Source organism: Magallana gigas, chromosome 8 (assembly GCF_963853765.1).
Source record: "Magallana gigas chromosome 8, xbMagGiga1.1, whole genome shotgun sequence".
NCBI classification, from domain to species: Eukaryota; Metazoa; Mollusca; class Bivalvia; order Ostreida; family Ostreidae; genus Magallana; species Magallana gigas.
Genome location: NC_088860.1, coordinates 31,612,332 through 31,631,837, shown reverse-complemented (window position 1 = coordinate 31,631,837; position 19,506 = coordinate 31,612,332). Strand labels below are relative to the sequence as shown.

Below are 19,506 nucleotides of genomic sequence, written 5' to 3'. Positions count from 1 at the left end.
ATAATAAAACGGCACATCTTACAATGAAATTTATGGGTCATGTCTTTCTTACACAATTAAGAACAAGATTTTATATAAATTTATTTGGTAACACAAACAATGTTCATTGGAAAAAAAAATTATAAATGCACTGAATTTGTGAGAATAAAACTAAAAAAAAAACACACAAATAAAAAACAGAGAGTCAGTTGTCTTATGTTTTTAAATATTATGTGTTGCTCACTTTTTATCTCATAAAATATACTGTATCAAAAAGTAAAAGGATCCATGCAAACTTAAGTGAAAGAGTTAAAACTTAATTCAAAACAAAATACTAAATTTCATAAGACATCCCCACCACATAGAAAAAATGATAATCTGAGATAACAATACATCATAAATTGATAAAAAAATTATAAGAATTAAAAAAAAAACCCAGAGAAATTAACAAAGATAAAATAAGATTCAACACATAACAGAGGAAATCAATACTCATGATTCTAACAAAGGTAACAAAATTAAAAAGTAGTCCAATTGAAAAAAAATGAACTAAAAAAAGATAAAAAAAAGTACCGGGTGGTACTACATATGTGTCACTTAAAACATTAAGACTAGATAATTCACATATAACCTAATCAAGTGTACCAACCAAATAAGCCATGAAATATGCAAGAACCTTGTTGGAAACCCAAAGCCAGTCTCATACATTTTTACATGTATATACTTCCTGGTGGTGTAAAAAAACTCCCATTTTTGGTTTTATGAAACATTTTGATTGGGTTCTTCTCAATTTTGTGGTGGAAATATTAACTGCTGCATGAATGCTAACATGTGAATGAATGTAGACAGAAGCATGTATTCATAAGGTGATCATTCCTTTTTTTGCCTCCAAAAATTTATTGGTGGATTATGCAGATTTAAACACTGGTGCAGGCAATAAACAAGTTTTACACAATATATGAAATTATTAAATATGATGGTATCAATTACAACTAATACAAATACCTGAGCTAGTATGCATATCTCTCCAAGCTAAGTGAATTTTTCCTGAATTTATATTTAATTGCCTTTAAAAACAAACATAGCATATAAACAAAAATTATGCAACACTTCTGATTTACAACAAACTTTCAGAATTATTGAAATATTTCAAAACATTGATCAAACATTTTGATTTTATTTGACAGAAAAATAAACATGTATAAGTTTCTCTCATTGAGTCTCTATCCTGATTCATAATGCCAAAGATTTCTATGGTATATAAAAAATATATTATACATGTAAGAGTTTATGGGCAGGAAATATGGCAGCTTTATAATTGAATCTTGGCTCTTATCATTTGCTTTTGTAAACTTATGGTAATTAAAGCAAGTTCAATAGCCTGATCTGTACATCTTTCATCACCTATGGACGACATTGCCAGCCTTCATGATACGAGTCAGTGGATCCAACATTATGCAGTGTTTGATAAATTTCAAGGTAAGTAAATACAGCTCCGAATTATTGTCCCACGGCTTACACACATTTAAATGAGTCGTGGACAGTGGATGAAACTCTCCAAAACCAGGATCTGTAAGTTATCAAAAGTAGAAATCTAAGACTAGTAATAAATTCTCGAGATTTCTCTTGTCCATCCTTGTTGATGATCATTATTCATTTGATATATTCCTTATTTTAACTTTCATAGTGATCGCCATGTAATCAGAAACAAGTAATTTGGTTGAAGATGATTTGAACATTTAACAACAATCAGTTAGATCTCACTTACCACTAGACTCTGGTGGGACTATCAGGACTTTGATTCTTTTATAACCAACGGACTGCTTCTCTGTTTCACCAAAACTTAAGCACTTGATTCTGTTTTCTGACACAATCTGTTTGAATTTACTGTGTAAAGTTCTAAGAGCTGGGGAATCTACAATACACAAGTCATGTTCCCATGATTTACCCTTTTCCTTACTTTCAATATCGTCAAGTAAATGTAATTATTTCACTCACAAAATTGTGTAAAACACTCACCGGTAACATTTATATTAAAATTTTTTTATATTCATGCATCATATAAAATTATAAGATTCTCTTTTTGTTATATTGCTACTTATAAACTTTCATAAACATGTATATATATATAAATATTCATTTGTCCGTCATTTCGTTGATTTCATTTTGACTGTATGCCAATATGGTGATGTCAATAAGCTGAATTGAATTGAAATAGAAACTCGCATTATGCAGTATTTCACAAAAACTATGTTATGCAAATTAATTTATGATAATACACATATTTTACTATCTTTCAAAATCAAAGCACTGTAATATCTCATATAGTGTATATATTCTCCTTACTGAGGGGTTTTACCTTGGCTTAGTTCCTGTACTTCCACTGTCGGGGAGAAGATACGACTCCCCTTGCTGGAGATGTTGGCCAGGGCAGATCCACGGTGGGGGGTGCTGTAGAAGATGACTCCCGAGGTGTTGTCAACAATGTCTGAATAATCTGATTTTTGGTCACTCTGACATAACAATTCCTTCACTAGCAAACCTGTCAATGAATTTCAAACACAAGATTATGTTAGAGTAATTAGAGTTTCTTCCCTTTGACTGCAGATCCACTTACCAAACGACTGAATTTCATAGATGACTTTATACATGCATGGACATAAGTTAGTTACATTAAAATATAAATTATATGAGAGAAACTTTCGTAGTCTCATAGTTTCTTGTTGTTACTCAGGTGAAAAATATTTTCTTGTTAGTTTGAGAGGAATAGGTTGCATGTATATATGATCACATCCTAAATTAATGGTAATTCTCACTTCGAAGCTGCACCATTCAATTATAAATGGCATGATTTGTGTGAGATTTTAACATATAATGAGCATCTGAATAATAAAAAAATGAATACATATAATCTTTGAGCAAATCTGACCTCCCATTGAATGAGTGACCCAGATAATGGGGCGGGACCCCACCCCTGCTGCCTTCAGTTTCTCTTGTAGCTCTGATGCTCTTCTTTGCAGTGAACGCCTAAAGATACCAGAATCATCAAGATATAATTACAAAAAATTCTGATTAAAAAATCATGAAATATCTAAAATTTAAGTCAAAATTATAATCCCCTGATGCCACCATATGTCACTTGAAATGCGTAGGTTGCAAACAAGATGTGAAAATAATTCAAAAATATACATTGTATTTAAAATTTTGATTGCATTATGGCAAACATTATATACTGCATACAAATTCTGATAAATCTAAAACAGCTTCATGATCCCAACGCTTGGTCAACAATGCAAAGAAAGACATTAATATGATGAAAACAAAACAATAAAAACCCCTCCTTGCTTAACATACATAATCAGTTTGTGACTTATCGGTAACCATGCAAAGAATGTGCAATTTGATGTTTGTGATTTATTACTGACCGAAGAGTATAAGATTATTATCAGTTTATTAATATAAGAAATTGAATATATCAACAAATCGTACTTTTCAATTTCATATGGACAGCTAGCATTCCAGGTACTGAGGTTCGTGTCGTACTCTACAGACAAAATCCTTATGAAGGGGACGTCTTTAGCCAGCCAGTCCTTCAAAACACCATCATATAAAATATAAGATTGCCAGTGGTGGTAATTACTGGTTAAGTATAGGTGCTAATACCTGTAATAATTGTTAATTGGATAAGATGTTAAATAATGCTCCCCACAAAGTTTATGCACCCAAAGAAAACAAATTTTTTTAAAATATGCTCTACTCGAAGTTTATGCAAGCAAACATTTCAATAAATGTCAAAATATGCTCTACTCGAAGTTTATGCAAGCAAATATTTCAATAAATGTCAAAATATGCTCTACTTGAACAAAAAGGAAGCAAACATAACAAAAAATGTCATCATGGTCTGACTATTATACTTTAAAGATGAATTTGCATTTATTCATGCCATTATTACTCTATGTCAGAAAACTCAAAGCGAGATTTTAAAAAATCTACTAAGGACGCGTTTTTAACTATTTTACACAGATATTAGTTCCGCCCATTTTAGACAGATATTAGTTCTGCGCATTTACTTAAGAATCTACAGTACACCCGTACCTTTGGCCAGCAGAATGTGTATGTTCCTTTGCGGACACTCTCCTGTCCGTCTGACACCTTGTCTTTGTCCGCCAGCTTCCTGTCCTGTTGTCTCCAGGTCTTAAAAGGTCCTCCCAGTAAGCCGTGGACAAAAACCACGTCGGCCATTAATGGGTCACTGCATATAAAGTGAACTTCATTTCATTAGAGTTTATCTTAAAATTCATCTTAATCATTTAACTAAAAACCGTGTTTGTGACATCAAGTTCATGTCAGAATATACATGAATGTATATTGCTTTTTAAACCACATTTTTTTTTCTTAAGATAGACAGACAGACAGATTAAAGAGGAGAAACAAGTAGTAAATAATCAATCATTAATGACATACAGCAGATTGATTTTTTTTAACATTAAATTATAAAGTACTTCTGAATCAATCCAACAAACCCATGCAGTGTACATGCATAGGTTTATAGGTTTACCTATTTGGCCCAACCTAGAATAAAACTGCATATTAAGCTGTCTTCATCATACTTCAGAAATTAAAATTTCTTTAAAAAAAAAACAAAAACAAAGCAAAACAATTAAAAAACCCCCCCAAAACCCAATCATCATAAGCTTTTGCATTTCTCAACACCGTGGAATCAGACACCTTGTTTATGCCTGAGGGAGTACAGTTAAACACAGTTTCGGCAAAAATACTTAAAACAAATTCCTGCTTACAGTGAAGTCAGATTCATTTCCCTATTCTTTAAATATAAATAAAACAAATAACAATTATAATTAATCAAAAATCTTTTGTTCCTGGGGGCTTTATGATAATTATGTTCTACTGTTAATGTTCTTGTAGATAACAATATCCCTGACTTAACCCTGGGACAATTGCTATAAGCATGTTCTATAGTACTGGTCCATGTACATACATGTAATAATATTCACTTTATTCTTTTGGTTTTTTTTGCAATAACTGTGTTTATCTGTACAAATACATGTAAATGTAACAATATTCTCCAGATGTCATCCCTGGGGATCCCTATAACACTGTCTCATTGTACATAATAATATCTCCCTTGACCCTGCCAGCTGGTACTGACCTTGACCTGTGGGTGGGGTGGAGAAGGTACACCCCACTGGGGTACAGCACTGTTCCCTCTTCCCTGTCCAGATTGACCAGAGCTCGGGCGGCATGCAGAGATAACTGAAGATCAGCTGATTTGGACCATTTATACAGTATCGACACCCAGCCTGAGAAAATTATGGAAGTTACATACCAGAAACATAATAAATAGCACACAAATGTTCTAAAATTTCAATCTGTAATTATCAAAAACAGCCAGTGTTACTCATCTTGAACAAGTCTACCAGGTAGTCTTAATCATGTTCCCATATTGATCAATTTAAATCATAATTAATTTTATTGTATGATTTGTTCATCTAAAAAAAATCATATTTCTCGAAGCAATGCCTGAAGGAAATATGATTTTTCTTGGAAATAAATCTTATCTCCAAAACATTCATGCAATATGTTGTTTATCATACCGAAATACAATAAGATAGAATACATAAAGCTCTTATAGTTTTCCAACTCTTTTAGAGCATAATTTATCATTCTATAGTAATTTCTCATTTTCAATCATTTGAATCATATATATGTAATTTAATTTGGTTTTTTACTATATAGATGGATTAAATTCTTGTTATAAAATTTGATAAAATTGTAGAATCAATACGGGTTATTTTTTTGATTTCATTGTATGATCATCTTCAGGCAGTTTCATAACCATGGTATGATAAATAACTAGGTGCCCAAGGGTGAGGAATATTGGGATATGATATTTTAACTCCCCTGTATACTGGCCCTGTTTAGACCAATCATATGACTTGTTATATGGAATACAATAAAATAAAGATATCTTATATGCACTGGTAAAGTAGCTGTAATTAAATACGTATCTTAATGCATCACATGCTGAAATAAATAACAGTTCCAACTAATTGTCTCATGATGTACTTGTAAAAAACAAATCAGTTAGCACCTGTTGGACTGTCAGACAGTTTAATGGAATGTTTTCTACTTCTTTACCTGTTTTTATTCATTATTATTTCCCTCACCTTCTTTGATTATTCTATTATGCAATTCTTTATGGGCGGACAGATTTCCCAGAATCCTCGCTATCTGTCTCCTCATCACGATGCTGTACTTCCTCTTGTGATAAGTCTGTTGAAGCAATGGCAGCACCCCCATCTTCATCATTTCAAAACAATTGTGCCGCTCCTACAAGGTACAGCAAAGTCAAACATTTTTACCTCAATGCTTATTTGACCTTGAATTTATAAATTTTCAATTCATAGATACTCATTAACCTGTTTATTTAAAAATTGTTTTGAATTCACCTGCTGGCGAAGGTGAAAGGGACGAAAATAAACAGGGGCAAATATTTCCTTGTATACAGTATTTTGTGAGCAGTGCTCTAGATTCCTTATTTTACGTGAGTCCTTAATTCCGTGATTCAACGGTTTTCCATAAAAGTGCGAGAACATAAAATCGCAAATGCTGAAATTTTATCATATTTTCATGTGGTTTACATATGTCCGAAAATTAAAAGAGAAGTTATAAAATTCATGAGACGGGCTTCTCACAATTTTACGCAGACAATAATTCCTCGTGTTTAATTAGGAATTTACAGTTACTTAAAAGAATTAACTTACATTGGAGTGGCTGATCAAAGCCTGCAGGCATATGATTTCCACCCTCTCCTCTGGACCTCTGTCCACTGTTTTGGCAAATTCCACCCCCGGTCCTCCAAAACTCCAATATCCTCCCTGACAAAGATAATGGGCTACACAGCATCAAACAGAGGTTTGTTCACAGAGCAATGTAAGTGCTGACAAGCACCTGCCATGATTTCCTATAACTGCAACACAAATTTTGGCGAATGCTAGCTGCAATAATGTAGCCCTCTCCGATTTTTTTATATCTGATGTTTACCTCTACCCCCCCAAAAAAAAAAAAAAAAAAAAAAAAAAAAAAAAAAATCGGGAAAGGGCAACATTATTGCAGCTAGGCGAATGCTTGTACGTTGTAAGCACGTGCTAGCAGTCAATCGCTCTGCTAAACACATCTCAGATCATAGGCATCAAAATTTGGTTCCAAAATAGTCAGACTTGCACAATAAACTTTATTCACATTTATTTGTAATTTCTTTTCTTGCTTGATCAGGTTTATTTCAATTTCAAAATACATTGTACCAGTACCAGAATACCAGGTAGAGTACTGTATGGTAAAATTGGACAAAATAAATACCTGGTACATCAAATTACTCCAGTGAAAATCCATATCGTATATTGCATATGCATACACATTCAGAACGGTAATCAGTACAAAACTGAACAAAATAAATACCTGGTACATAAAATTACTCCAGTGAAAATCCATAACATATATTGCATACATGTATGTGTGCACATTCAGCGGATGTGTTTCTGGGTTATTGAAATAGACTTTTATGTATTTAAAGCACCAGAATCAGATGGACATCGATTTGAACAGAACTAAATTGTACTATACATTTTGTCTTGTCTTGAAGACCTTAAATTTTTGTTTCAATTTCATTAAAGATTTACCCTTTCTTCTTCTATGTTCCCTTCAATGAGTGCCTGTGTTGTGAAGTATTCCACACATTTGCTGAATCCATCTTTTGGCAAGGAAGACAACAGAGCCTTCAGAGACGACTCCAGGTCTTCCTAGAACACAGAGAAACTCTTTAAGTAATGGCCATTATAATTATGAATAAATAAATTTAATTGTTCTACAGTTCCTAGTCATTTTTTTTTGAAAGTGTACAAAAAAAAAAAACATGCCTAAGTATAACGTAAGTACTATAATATGACATAAAGATGCATTTCCAAATCTCAATCTTTAAACATATGACATTTGATCATGAAAACAAACAGAGACATATACAAATATGTATTGTAAGAATTCAAATTTTCAACAATGCAATTATTATATCTAAAATTCCCTCCACCATTTGATAGACAACCGCCTCTACCTCCCCCTTGAAATTTATACAGTAAAACACCCTTGTAACGAAGTTGGCAGGGACGGGGGATTTTACTTCATCATAAACGTAATTAGTTATTTTCGTGATGTTTACAACACGTAATAGAGTCTCAGGGAATGAAAATCACTTCGCTGTAAGCGTCAACTCATTATAAGCATGTGCGCTATAACCATGTTTTACTGTATTTGTCAACAATGGTCAACGAGCAGTTGCTATATGCAGTAGATTGTCAGTGAAATATAAACCAAATATATACTATACATACAAGTAAAAAAAACCCAACATGTATTACCCCTTTTGATTGTCAGTATAGGATGCATAGAAATTTAAATGAGTCATTTATATAAGCAGCAGTATTGCCCCTTCCAAAACAATTGATTCAGAAGTACAGACACACAGAAAACTGCAATAATTCTGAAATAAATATAAAGGAAATGTATCTGACCTCATATTTGTCTGGAGCAGGGAACGGGTCAAAGAAACGATCGTCTACTTCTAGCGTTCTTGCCAAACCAACCAATGTTTTTGAATCACACACTTTTCTAACTTTCTCATACTTTTTGTCTATATAAAAACAGAAGTCAACATAAATGTTAAACAAAGCAAAAACTACGGTATTTACATAGTGTGCTTCACGGGTTTCTACGCAAAATGTTTCTTTTCTATATTCATTTTCTGGTAATATTTTTCATGTTCATCGGAGATCAAGAATTTATATGCCAATGCTATGCACTATCAGAGGAGTATCAAGAATGTTATATTGCTTACATGGTCTTTGAAACCAAAAGAAAATGTAAAAGAAAAAGTCACCTTAAATTTGTTATGACGTGTGGATAAAATTCTTTTTTTTGGTATCAAGTAAATACCTGGCCAATGATGAATTGTTCCTAAGGTTTGGACTGCCTTCTTTCTTTTGACTGGATTTTTGGACTTGGTCAACGATACCAAAACTTGGGGATCATTTACTCGAAGAATTTTGAGAAGAGGAATAGGTACATGTGTCGCAATCCGATTCACTGCAAATAGGATGATACTGAATCAAACGTACATTGTGGAATATACTTATATTTGCAGATTTAATTGTAAAAAAATTGAACTCATGTCTTAAATGCAGTCCATGTAAAGATTACCAAAATCATCTTTCACCGTGTCTAAAATTTTCTTAGCTGACTTAATATCTGTAAAAATAAAAAACAAATTATTTCATTATTAAAATAATGATTGAAACAAGAGGCCCATGGGCCACATCGCTCACTTCAGCAGCAATAGACATAGTAAAATTTAGGCATTATGAATCATATACAAAATATCTGGACCATATACTATAACAGATTCTGTATAAAAAAATCAGTTTTTGTTCCCCTGGATATTCTTATGTTTATCATTGAAAACATGAATCTACCCTATCAGAGGATGCTTCAAAGCTCAACATTAGTAACTGCTTTTCAGGCCAATTAGTTTTTGAGAAAGAGATTTTTTAAAGATTTACTCTTTATACTCCTATGTGAAAATGCGACCTCCCATTGTGGCCCCACCCTACCCTTGGGGATTATGGTTTAAACAAACTTGTATGTACCTTACCTGAGGATGCCTCAAAACAAGTTTCAGTCTTCTTTTTTTTTGGCCAAATGGTTTTTGAGAAGAAGATTTTTTAAAAATACCAAAAAATTAAAACTTTTTTTTTAATCATCTCCCCCTGAAAGAATCCCCTTTACCCAATGATGTTTGTGCCAAGTTTATTTGAAATTGGTCCAGTAGTTCTTGAAAAGAAGTCAAAAATATAAAAAAGTTTACAGACAGACGAACAGATGGAAGCCAGACAAAGTGATCAGAAAAGATCACTTGAGCTTTCAGCTCAGGTGAGCTAAAAAAAAGCTAAAAAATCATATAGTTAAATTTAATTTTATTTCCAATACTTGAATAATTTATGTTAAAAAAAAGGTAAGATACAAAAGATACAATGCTATTGATCTCTGCATCTACCTTACCTTTTGTATTATTTTCATTGATCTTTTCCTGAACTGTGTTGAAATGTTTTTTCCTGTCTACCGTTGAAGCACCAGTAACAGTTCGAAAATTTTCATCTCGTAAAATTCGATATTTTATGATATAAAACCTGCCAAAGAAATAGTTATGTACCACTATTAAAAAAAAAATAATAATAATTTAACTTATACATCTAAAAGCTTCTGTCTATGATACATGTAACAAATGAATAAATTATCATGCACAATTTAGTCTTTTTGTTGTTGTTCTTGAATGATGCTGATTTCATCAGAAACTTAAATTTTTATACATTCATTTGATGTAGTCCTATATAAGCATTACCTAAACAGAGCCTTTTACTCTAAAATTTTGTTTTGAGGTTTATATTAATTTTGTCAAATAGATATCAGATAAGAAATCATTTAATGATCAATACATGTGAGTTATTAAAAGTGCCAAGTTAAATTATTGATTTTATTTTGTTGGAATACATGTATCAGTATGATGTGATATTTAAATTACTGTTATCCAGCTAATTCTGCTAATTGTTTTGCATCTAATCTCTCCCCTCCCACAAGGCTCAATGATAGATTAAACAAACATGTAATTGATAGAAATGTAACTATAACAATGACATATAAGCAATTGACCAAATGCTTCATTAAGAGTGTTGGGTTCTAATAAGTTTAAGACATGTCTTGATGTTAGGATGTTAAGATGCCGTCGTTTTTTTGCACCTCCTATGGTTGCATACAGTATAAACACAAAAATATAGGTAATCTAATTATTAGATCCAAATTAAAAACCAAATGAAGTTCAAAGAGATTAATTGGTTTATGCATAAGGTGAACTCCTGATGAGGCGGGCCTTATTACAATTCAAAAATGACATGTGTTATTAATACCGTCGAAACACTCTTAACTAACGATAACATATAAGCAATTGACCAAATGCTTCATTAAGAGTGTTGGGCTCAATAAGTTTAAGACATGTCTGGATGTTAGGATGCCGTCGTTTTTTTGCAACCAGAAATTGTAAAAATATATATATGAATACTTAATGTATGATCAACTTGTTTCATTATTAATTAAAAGCACCATACTGGTGTGCAACCAGTTCTCGACGATTACCAGTTCTCGCCAGTGCATTTTTACATCATTTTTCGCATATAATTTTGATACAATGATGTAACAATTAATAAACTAGCGAGAAATGGTATTTTGTGAGAACAGGTCGCACGCAAGTATTGCTATAAAATGTTGTCTCTGTTTATGTATCCACAAATCTTGTACACCTTCTGAGGAAGATCATTACAACTTAAACCATCGTTAAAAAATAAATTTTATTCACAATTCAAACATTTTTGCAATATTTAAATTTCTTTGTAAAAAAAAAAATATACAGTTACCCAGTAGCCGTAAATGCCACAGATAAACAACCTGCAAGAAGAATAAGAAATTCTGGTTCAAATATAAAACAAATATCTACATAAAAATTAATTTCAATTGCTGCCTAAAACTGTAACTAAACATGCTGAAGAAAAAGACAAATACATTTCTACACTCTCATAGAATAAATTTACAACATGTTTGTGGATACAATCTGTACTACGTTGTCAGCTGTCTATTTTTACATGTATAATAGGCCTACTGTACTTAACATTTTCTAATTTTTTACCTATTGAAATGAGACTTCGTTTGTATGACGAAGCAAATGAAACACATCTCACTCCATTAGATACTTTCTCTAATCCTATCCATTTCCTAAGCACAAACATTTCTTGTCTTTACTGGAAACACCATTAGAAATTAATATCCGTTTCGCAGTTCTCAAACAGCAGACAAGTTTTTTTAATCAATGTAAAACATTTTTTTTTTCTTGGCAATTCAATTGCATTTAATTAAACGCACAAATGATTGTAATAAAAACGCGATCCCGAACCCGATCTGTGCAATAAAGAAAATCAAAGCACTGGAAGTACTTGACCGTCATAAGGTAATACACTACACCGAGACTTATAGCGAGCGCAGCGAGGCGGCGCGAAAGAAAAAGAAAAACGAAAAATATTCATGCATAAATCTTCCAGATATTAATTAAAACATGCCGATATGATAAAGTAAACGTGTTTGTGTCCAATGAAATTCAATTGAATATTGGTATTTGTCTATACGTATGCTTCCAACCTGATCCCCGAGTCTGTTAAATTCCCTCCGGAAATAAATGAATCGAAAATTAAAAATGTACGTTCTCGTATCATTACAAATACTGGAAGATCAGACATCTTACATTGTAATTTTATTATCATTTAAAAATTTGCCTCTGCCCATTGAGCTCATTTTCGTAGGTAAAAAATATTTTTTTCGCAAATAAACACGTAACTTTCGCGAACAAACGCGTTTTTTTCGCGAATAAACGCGTTTGCTTCGCGAATAAACGCGTTAGTTTCGCGAATAAACGCGAAACTTTCGCGCTTTAACGCGTATCTGTCGTGAATAATCGCGTACCTTTCGCAAATAAACACGAAACTTCTACATAAGTAGTGTCAATTCCTAGAAGAACTCTAATTAAAAACAACGATTGAAAACAAATACAGTTTATTTTTAGATAAATACTTATTATTCAGTATTATACTTATTATTCAGTATTATTATATCATCCGTTTTACGTTGATTTATGATAACAATTTTTTTTTTTTTTATAAATTGATATAAACAAATCTAATAAAACTTCATATAACTGTTAGATGTTAGATGTTCCAAGTAGATATGAAGGTAGAACATCATTTTTTATTTGTTCGCCGACCCTGTACACAGGCATTGTATAATTATCTTTTTTTTGTAAAATTAATATAAAATCAAACTTGAAAATCTTTAAATCTTAGTACTGATTGTCAAACGTATGGTCTTCCGATGGACCGGCCGGGCCACTTCGACCTTCGCACTTTCGCCTTTAGGTCGAGGTGCGAGAGTGCGAAGTTGCGAAGGCGAAAGTACAAAGGTGCGACGGCGAAGGAGTGAAAGTGCGAAGATGCGACGGCGAAGCGCAAAGATGCGAAGGCGACAGTGCGAAGTTGTGATGGCGAAGGAGCGATAGTAGCATCGCTCCTTGGCCATCGCAACTTCGCACTCTCGCCTTCGCATTTTCGCGTTTTCGCCGTCGCCATTTTATAATTGTGGAGCTCTCTATCATTGAAAGACAATTTTAGATGTATAAAAGGACAACTGAGGCAGACGGTGAACTTTTTAGAATTTATTTTCAACAGCCTGTGCAGATCCATAACTTTTTCAAGGGGAAGGGGGGGGGGGGGGTCCGAGGCATATTTTGGAGATTTTATTATATATAATTAATAAAATTAAATTTTTCGGAGGGATGGGATCCGGACACTCTCTTCCACTTTACTACATGTGTGAAGTTATTAATATTGAATTTACGGGGGGGGGGGGGGCGCGGGCGGACCCCCTCTCCCCCTCTAGATCCATATATGTACATGAGCAGGGAGTGTCCAGTCGCATAATGAAATTATGTTACTGTGTTTGATCCACAGCTGGTAAGTGACGTAAGTCTGGAAGTGTATATGTATACATTATGGCGGACATTACATTTTATGTGGAGAATATAATGATTAGGCAGAGCCAGCACTGGTAAACATATATGTCACATATACACATTAAAATATTTATAAACATTCATAGTAAGCACAATGGCCTAGCGCATGCGTACCAATAATATCATGGATTAATCGGAAAACCTTGGCAAGTACGGTGCCTGCATCAAATTCTATGTAATCGACCAAGACATTCTGAATGCTATCAAAAAAGGCGAAGGCGAAGTTGCGAAGGCGAGAGTGCGAATTTGCGATGGCGAAGGAGCGAAAGTATAGTATCGCTTCTTCGCCTTCGCACTTTCGCCATCGCATCTTCGCGCTTCGCCGTTGCATCTTCGCTCTTTCGCTCCTTCGCCGTCGCACTCTCGCACTTTCGCCTTCGCGACTTCGCACTCTTGCATCTTCGACCTAAAAACGAAAGTGCGAAGGTCAAAGTGGTCCCATCGGAACACCATACAAACGACATGTGTGATAAATGTAGAGGACGAATTTATGTTATCTAAATTTAAACAATAGCTTTAAAATGTATAGATTAATTCACAACTTGACTTATTTTTCTGATATAAAGCCGTCAAACTAGACGTTAACTTATGTCGCGGCGATAAAACATATATAATGCTTTGAACAATGATATCCTTTCAATTTGACAGTAATATTTAATGAAACTTTTAATTCGAATTAAAATTGTCATAATGCAAACGTTAAATAATGTATAATAATACAGCACTGATGAGAATAAAAAAAGTAAGATGCATTATGTCGTTAGAAAATCAGCCGTAAGATTTTAAAGATTTCCCAAGTTTAAATTTATATTAACTTGTATGAAGTTTATCAGATTTATTCATATCTAAATGTGTTAAAGATTTTGTTTCATTTAATACTAAAATATGTTTGCTTTTAGTCATTGTTCTTCATAAAGGTCATTGTAAAAAATGTCAATATTTATATGAAAGTTCTGCGTTTATTCGCAAAAGTAACGCGTTATATCGCAAAAGTTACGCGTTTATTCGCGAAAGTTACGCGTTTATTCGCGAAAAATGTTTTTTTACCTACAAAAATGAGCTTAATGGGGTTTCGTACTATCGCATATTCAAACCAAAACAACTTAAATCCAAAGGTGAATTTTGGATTATTTTGTGATAGCCATGTTTTAAAGTGCACCTTCGAGAAATGTCGCGAAGATATATACAAGCAACTTTTTAGCTCACCCGATCGATTTAGCATTTCATAATGATATAGGGGAAAAGAGGTCAATTATCCCCCTTATCTTTGAAGTTTGAATCAAACAGAAACCAGGACAGTGTAAGGAACCTATGGGGCTATTATTTGCCGGTCTCAAATTTGAGCTGTAGGGGTACCACCAATTGCAAGTGATTCCCAGAGTTTCGGGCTCATTTCAGGGGTTCATATCTCACTTGAATTTGATCAAAACAACTAGAAAACACTGAAGCTAAGTAGAAAATCTCAACCGTTAGAGGGCGCCTATGACCCATACAAGGATTCAGTTAGCTCATCCGAACTTTGGCATTTTTAGCATTTCACATTGATAGGGATGAAAGGTGGCCCATTATCTCCCTTATCTTTCAAGTGTGCATCAAACGGATACCATGGCTGTGTAGGAGAGATATAAAGTTATTGTTTCCCGGTCTGAAATATGGACTGTATTCATGCAAATAAGTGGCCCCAAGGGTTCGGGCTCTTTTTCAGCTATCTCGCTTGAGTTTTATTACAAAAACAAGGAAACACTTGAATTAAGTAGATGTCATCAAGAGGTATCCAAAATAAGCGTTAGAGGGCGCATACGACTCCTAAAGGGGTCCAACTATTTCACCCAAACTTTTGCATTTTTTAGCATTTCTCAAAAATATAGGGCTAAAGGTCCATTATCTCCCTTATCTTTGAAGTGTGCATCAAACAAATGCCAAGGAAGGGTTGAAGAGCTGTAGGACTATCATTTCTCACCCTGTGATAAGCCTAGAAGGGGTACTATCAGAGGGTTCTAGGGGCTTGGGCTTATTTTGAAGGTTTATATCTCCTACGATTTTTACCACAAGGGATTCTTAATATTGGTGTTTTGAAGTCACATTCAGATGTTTCATAATAAGCATTTAAGTCATCTCGGACCCCTTAAAGGGTTTGAAATGATTTTTAATGCTTGTTATGAATATTGAATACATTTGAAGGTCCACTTCTTAAGCGCTGTAATTTGAAGCAATTGAAAAAAAAAATCGTATAAGTTATTGTGATTCAAATCAAAGAAGATATAAACCTTTGAAATGAGCTCAAACTGTTGAGAATCATATTATGCTACCCCTACAGGCCTAATCTCAGGACGGAAACAATAGCTCTATGTGTTCTATACACTTTGTAATTTCGATCAAGTGAACTGTATGGGCATTTTTATGGACCCAAGATGACTTTAATGCTTGGCATGAAACATCAGGGGTCTTCTTAAAAACCCAATAAGAAGAAGCTCTTGTGATAGAAAAAAACTAGGGCGACATAAGCAATACAAATGTGTCTGAGCCCAGTGAACAACCTGGTGGTACCCCTACACGCTTTATCTGGAGGCGAGATATGGTATCTCTATAGGTCCTCATACTAGTATCCTGTCATGATATTCATTTAATACAATTCAAAAACAAAGGATATAATTGCCAATCTTTCTTCATTATAAATACTTCTTGAGGCCCTCTAATAAATCTCAGTTGGTCCAGGCTTTCGTGATCAAACTTAAGTGAGATATAAGCCCCTGAAAACAGCCCGAAACCCTGGGAATCACTTGATAGTACCCCTGCAGCCAAGATAAGGGAGACTATGGGCCCCCTACATTATTGTGAAATGCTAAAAAATGCCAAAGCCAGTTTGGTGAGCTAAAAAGTCTCACATATATCTTAGTAATTTTTTTCTCTCGAAGGTTCACGTCAAAACATTGCTTACACAAAATAATTTTATATTCACATTTGGATTTCTGGTGTTATCTTATCGATTTGTGAAAGAGGCTAATTCTTATGAGAATAAATCACAATGTAAGATGTCTGATAGTCCCATTTTTTGTATTGATAGAACTTTTATCTCTAACGCGGGTTGTATATTTTTTTCGCAATGTCACTACCTCCATATCCCGAATGAATCACCAAAGAAAGCATTTCATTGTTTAAGTAGATGTATTTTATATTACTCTTTTGTTAGTTATTCAGCCATGCATTTGATTTCAATTAATATGCAATATATAAAATAGAGTTACTTTATTTGGACTACCGATCCTTATGCCTTAAGTCTATTTACAAGTTAGAGCAAACATTGTTTTAAATATTGATGATAGAATTTGATTCCTATATCCACAGTCATTTGGTAAGACAATTATATAGAACTTTTTAAATATTTCAAGATGATACTTAATATGTAGAACCAAATTTCTTGTTCATTATTGTACACACTGTGCCCAAATACTTTCCTAATTGAATTCTTAATATGATTTTCAAATTGAAATTAAAACAGAATGGGTAAAATATGTAGAGGAGTGGGCAGGGATGAAAAATATAAATTGAAATGGATGACATATACATTTTTTAATTCTATTCGTTGCAGCTGACTGGAAAAAATAGCAATATTTTTTTATTCAGTTTCAAACCAGTGAGTCGGTATTTAGTGCGTCGTACTCTAAATGTTCATTAGGTCAAATTTCATTTTAATTTTTGTCACTGTTTCAAATTAGAATTTCGAAAAAAAATGCCACCCCATTCAATTTCCCCGTTTTATGCATACATCATTTACTAATATAGACGTAGAACACAATACGTTCTTTGTTTAAAATTTACTACCAATCTGTGGTGTTGCATATTTATTTGCGTATCTTAAACCAAAGTTAGTCGAACCGTGTTTCTCGGCATCCCCGTTCTGGAAAGTTCTTTCCATCAAAACTAGAATTGTATCAAATTAATCCATTGAAGTTTTTTGAAAAAAAATGAACCAAAGATTGCCGATCCAAGGTTTTAGCTTGCGATGATGAGAAACTCATCTTATCATCCCCCGTCCTTCGTTACCCCGTTCTGGAAATGAAGCTCTATCCGATTTTCTCACCAGAGGTCGTGCTTCGCAAGCGTCTATCCATCAAAACTAAAATCGCGCGTTCAAGAAACGAATTGACTATTTTTTTTTACTCAACATTTGTCGAATCTTAACTTTAATGTATATACGTACACTAAATAAGTTTGTAGTAAATATATTCATTCTTTACGTAACCATTCAATAGTCTTATTTCACTGCAAGCATGTATTTTGATGCAAACTCTTGGATCTGCCAAAGAGTGTCCACCACCTTACTCTCATTTTTGCCATTTCGGACAGGTTTATCGAAAATGGAAGTAGGTTTTGAATTTATGTCTTAATAATTATTTATCAGGTGAAATTCAATGAAGCTGACGGGCATCATATCACACAATTGAAATACGACAGATATAAGCAGTTACTCTGGTGCAGGCGTTTCGTAGTTTATTGGCAAATGTCTTAATTTATATATAGATAGATGATATCCGCGCAAGCGCGGGAATTATCCTTTAACACACAATATGATACAATGCCTTAATATGTTGAACCATACCTCCCCCCCATTTCTGTATCTATAGACTGTGTCCAAATTGTTGATTAATAGCCTTCTTCATCTTTTCCCAAATGCTGAAATAAAATTTTTACTCCCAAGCTGAATAGATAGAGGAGCAGACAGGGGTGAAAAATTTAAACTTAAATGGATGATATAAGTACATGTATAGTAATATATGTACGTGGTCGTAATTCATATCTTGCAGCTGACTGGAAAAAAGACCCTGTTTTACCCCTACCCCATTCAACTTCCCCGTATTAGGCTTACACACCTGTTTATCGAAACTGTTTTGGTATAAAAACGATAATTTATACATATTTTTTGCACATTTTAAATCAGATCCAAAGTATTTGCGTGTGCGCCAAAATTTGTGTTGCATTTATGTATAACTGAAGGAATTTTGGCTAGCGCCCGCGAGCACCCGCTCTGCTGAACACGCCATATGATGCTGTTCTTTGAATGCGTTCTATACATCAAAACTAAGATCTGGCACTCAAGAAACGTATTGTCTTATTTTATTTAATCAACATTTGTCAAATCTGAATTCTAATGCATACTCTGTGTAAGTTCTCAGTAAATATATTCACTATATACGTAATCATTCAATATTATTTCATTGCAAGTATATAATTTGATGTAAACTTCTACTCATTTAAATCCGCCAAAGGGTGCCCTGCGCATTTCGGATTGGTTTATCGAAAATGAAAATAGGGTTTTAATTAATTTTTACGATAAGTACGTATCAAATAAAATTCAGTTATAGATTACGGACATAATATCACACGTGTTGAAATGACAAATATGTAAGCAGCTACTGTGATGGAAGCAATTTTTAGTTTTTGGGAAAATGTCTTAAATCATTAATGTAAACTGATGTTAAATTGCATTAAATGTTTGTGTATCATCGCTAGAAAGCCATTATATGCGCTTTTGTCAGAGGTAATTATATAAGGAACAACCATAAAACATGTTACTTAGTTCGCTTCTGCGACTAAAAATATAATGCCCGAAACTTTGTCGAGAAAACACTTTAATATTAACGAATAGATATGATTTTAACGAATCGTATTCATTAGTACACTCCAAATTGGCCATGGTTATGTAAATTGAAACGTTTTATTAATTTTATAAACTTACAATATAATAAATCTATTCAAAACGGGTAAATACGTTTACTTGTGCTCATTCTCCGTGT

General features: G+C 33.5%; 1 protein-coding gene across 1 annotated transcript; it reads right to left on the bottom strand.

The window, feature by feature from the left end:
• Window positions 1-890: 890 nt before the first annotated feature.
• On the bottom strand, window positions 891-11,978 carry LOC105339359 (protein SERAC1). Its single transcript, XM_034473924.2, has 16 exons — window positions 11,783-11,978; window positions 11,514-11,544; window positions 10,108-10,235; window positions 9,250-9,297; window positions 8,986-9,135; window positions 8,565-8,683; window positions 7,680-7,799; window positions 6,765-6,878; window positions 6,168-6,330; window positions 5,150-5,300; window positions 4,075-4,231; window positions 3,469-3,569; window positions 2,909-3,006; window positions 2,339-2,521; window positions 1,748-1,894; window positions 891-1,549 (listed from the first exon to the last, which is right to left on the bottom strand). Exons 1-16 carry the CDS (start codon window positions 11,880-11,882, stop codon window positions 1,380-1,382), a joined length of 1,980 nt encoding a protein of 659 aa, XP_034329815.2. The 5' UTR covers window positions 11,883-11,978; the 3' UTR covers window positions 891-1,379.
• Between the last annotated feature and the right edge of the window lie 7,528 nt (window positions 11,979-19,506).

Coding starts and splice junctions, on each gene's coding strand:
- LOC105339359 (XM_034473924.2), bottom strand. CDS start 11,882: ATGTTTGTGCTTAGGAAATGGATAGGATTAGAGAAAGTATCTAATGGA. Junction 9,136..9,249: donor CACGGTGAAAGATGATTTTG/GTAATCTTTACA, acceptor TCCTATTTGCAG/TGAATCGGATTGCGACACAT. Junction 1,895..2,338: donor AGTACAGGAACTAAGCCAAG/GTAAAACCCCTC, acceptor TGTGTATTGTAG/ATTCCCCAGCTCTTAGAACT.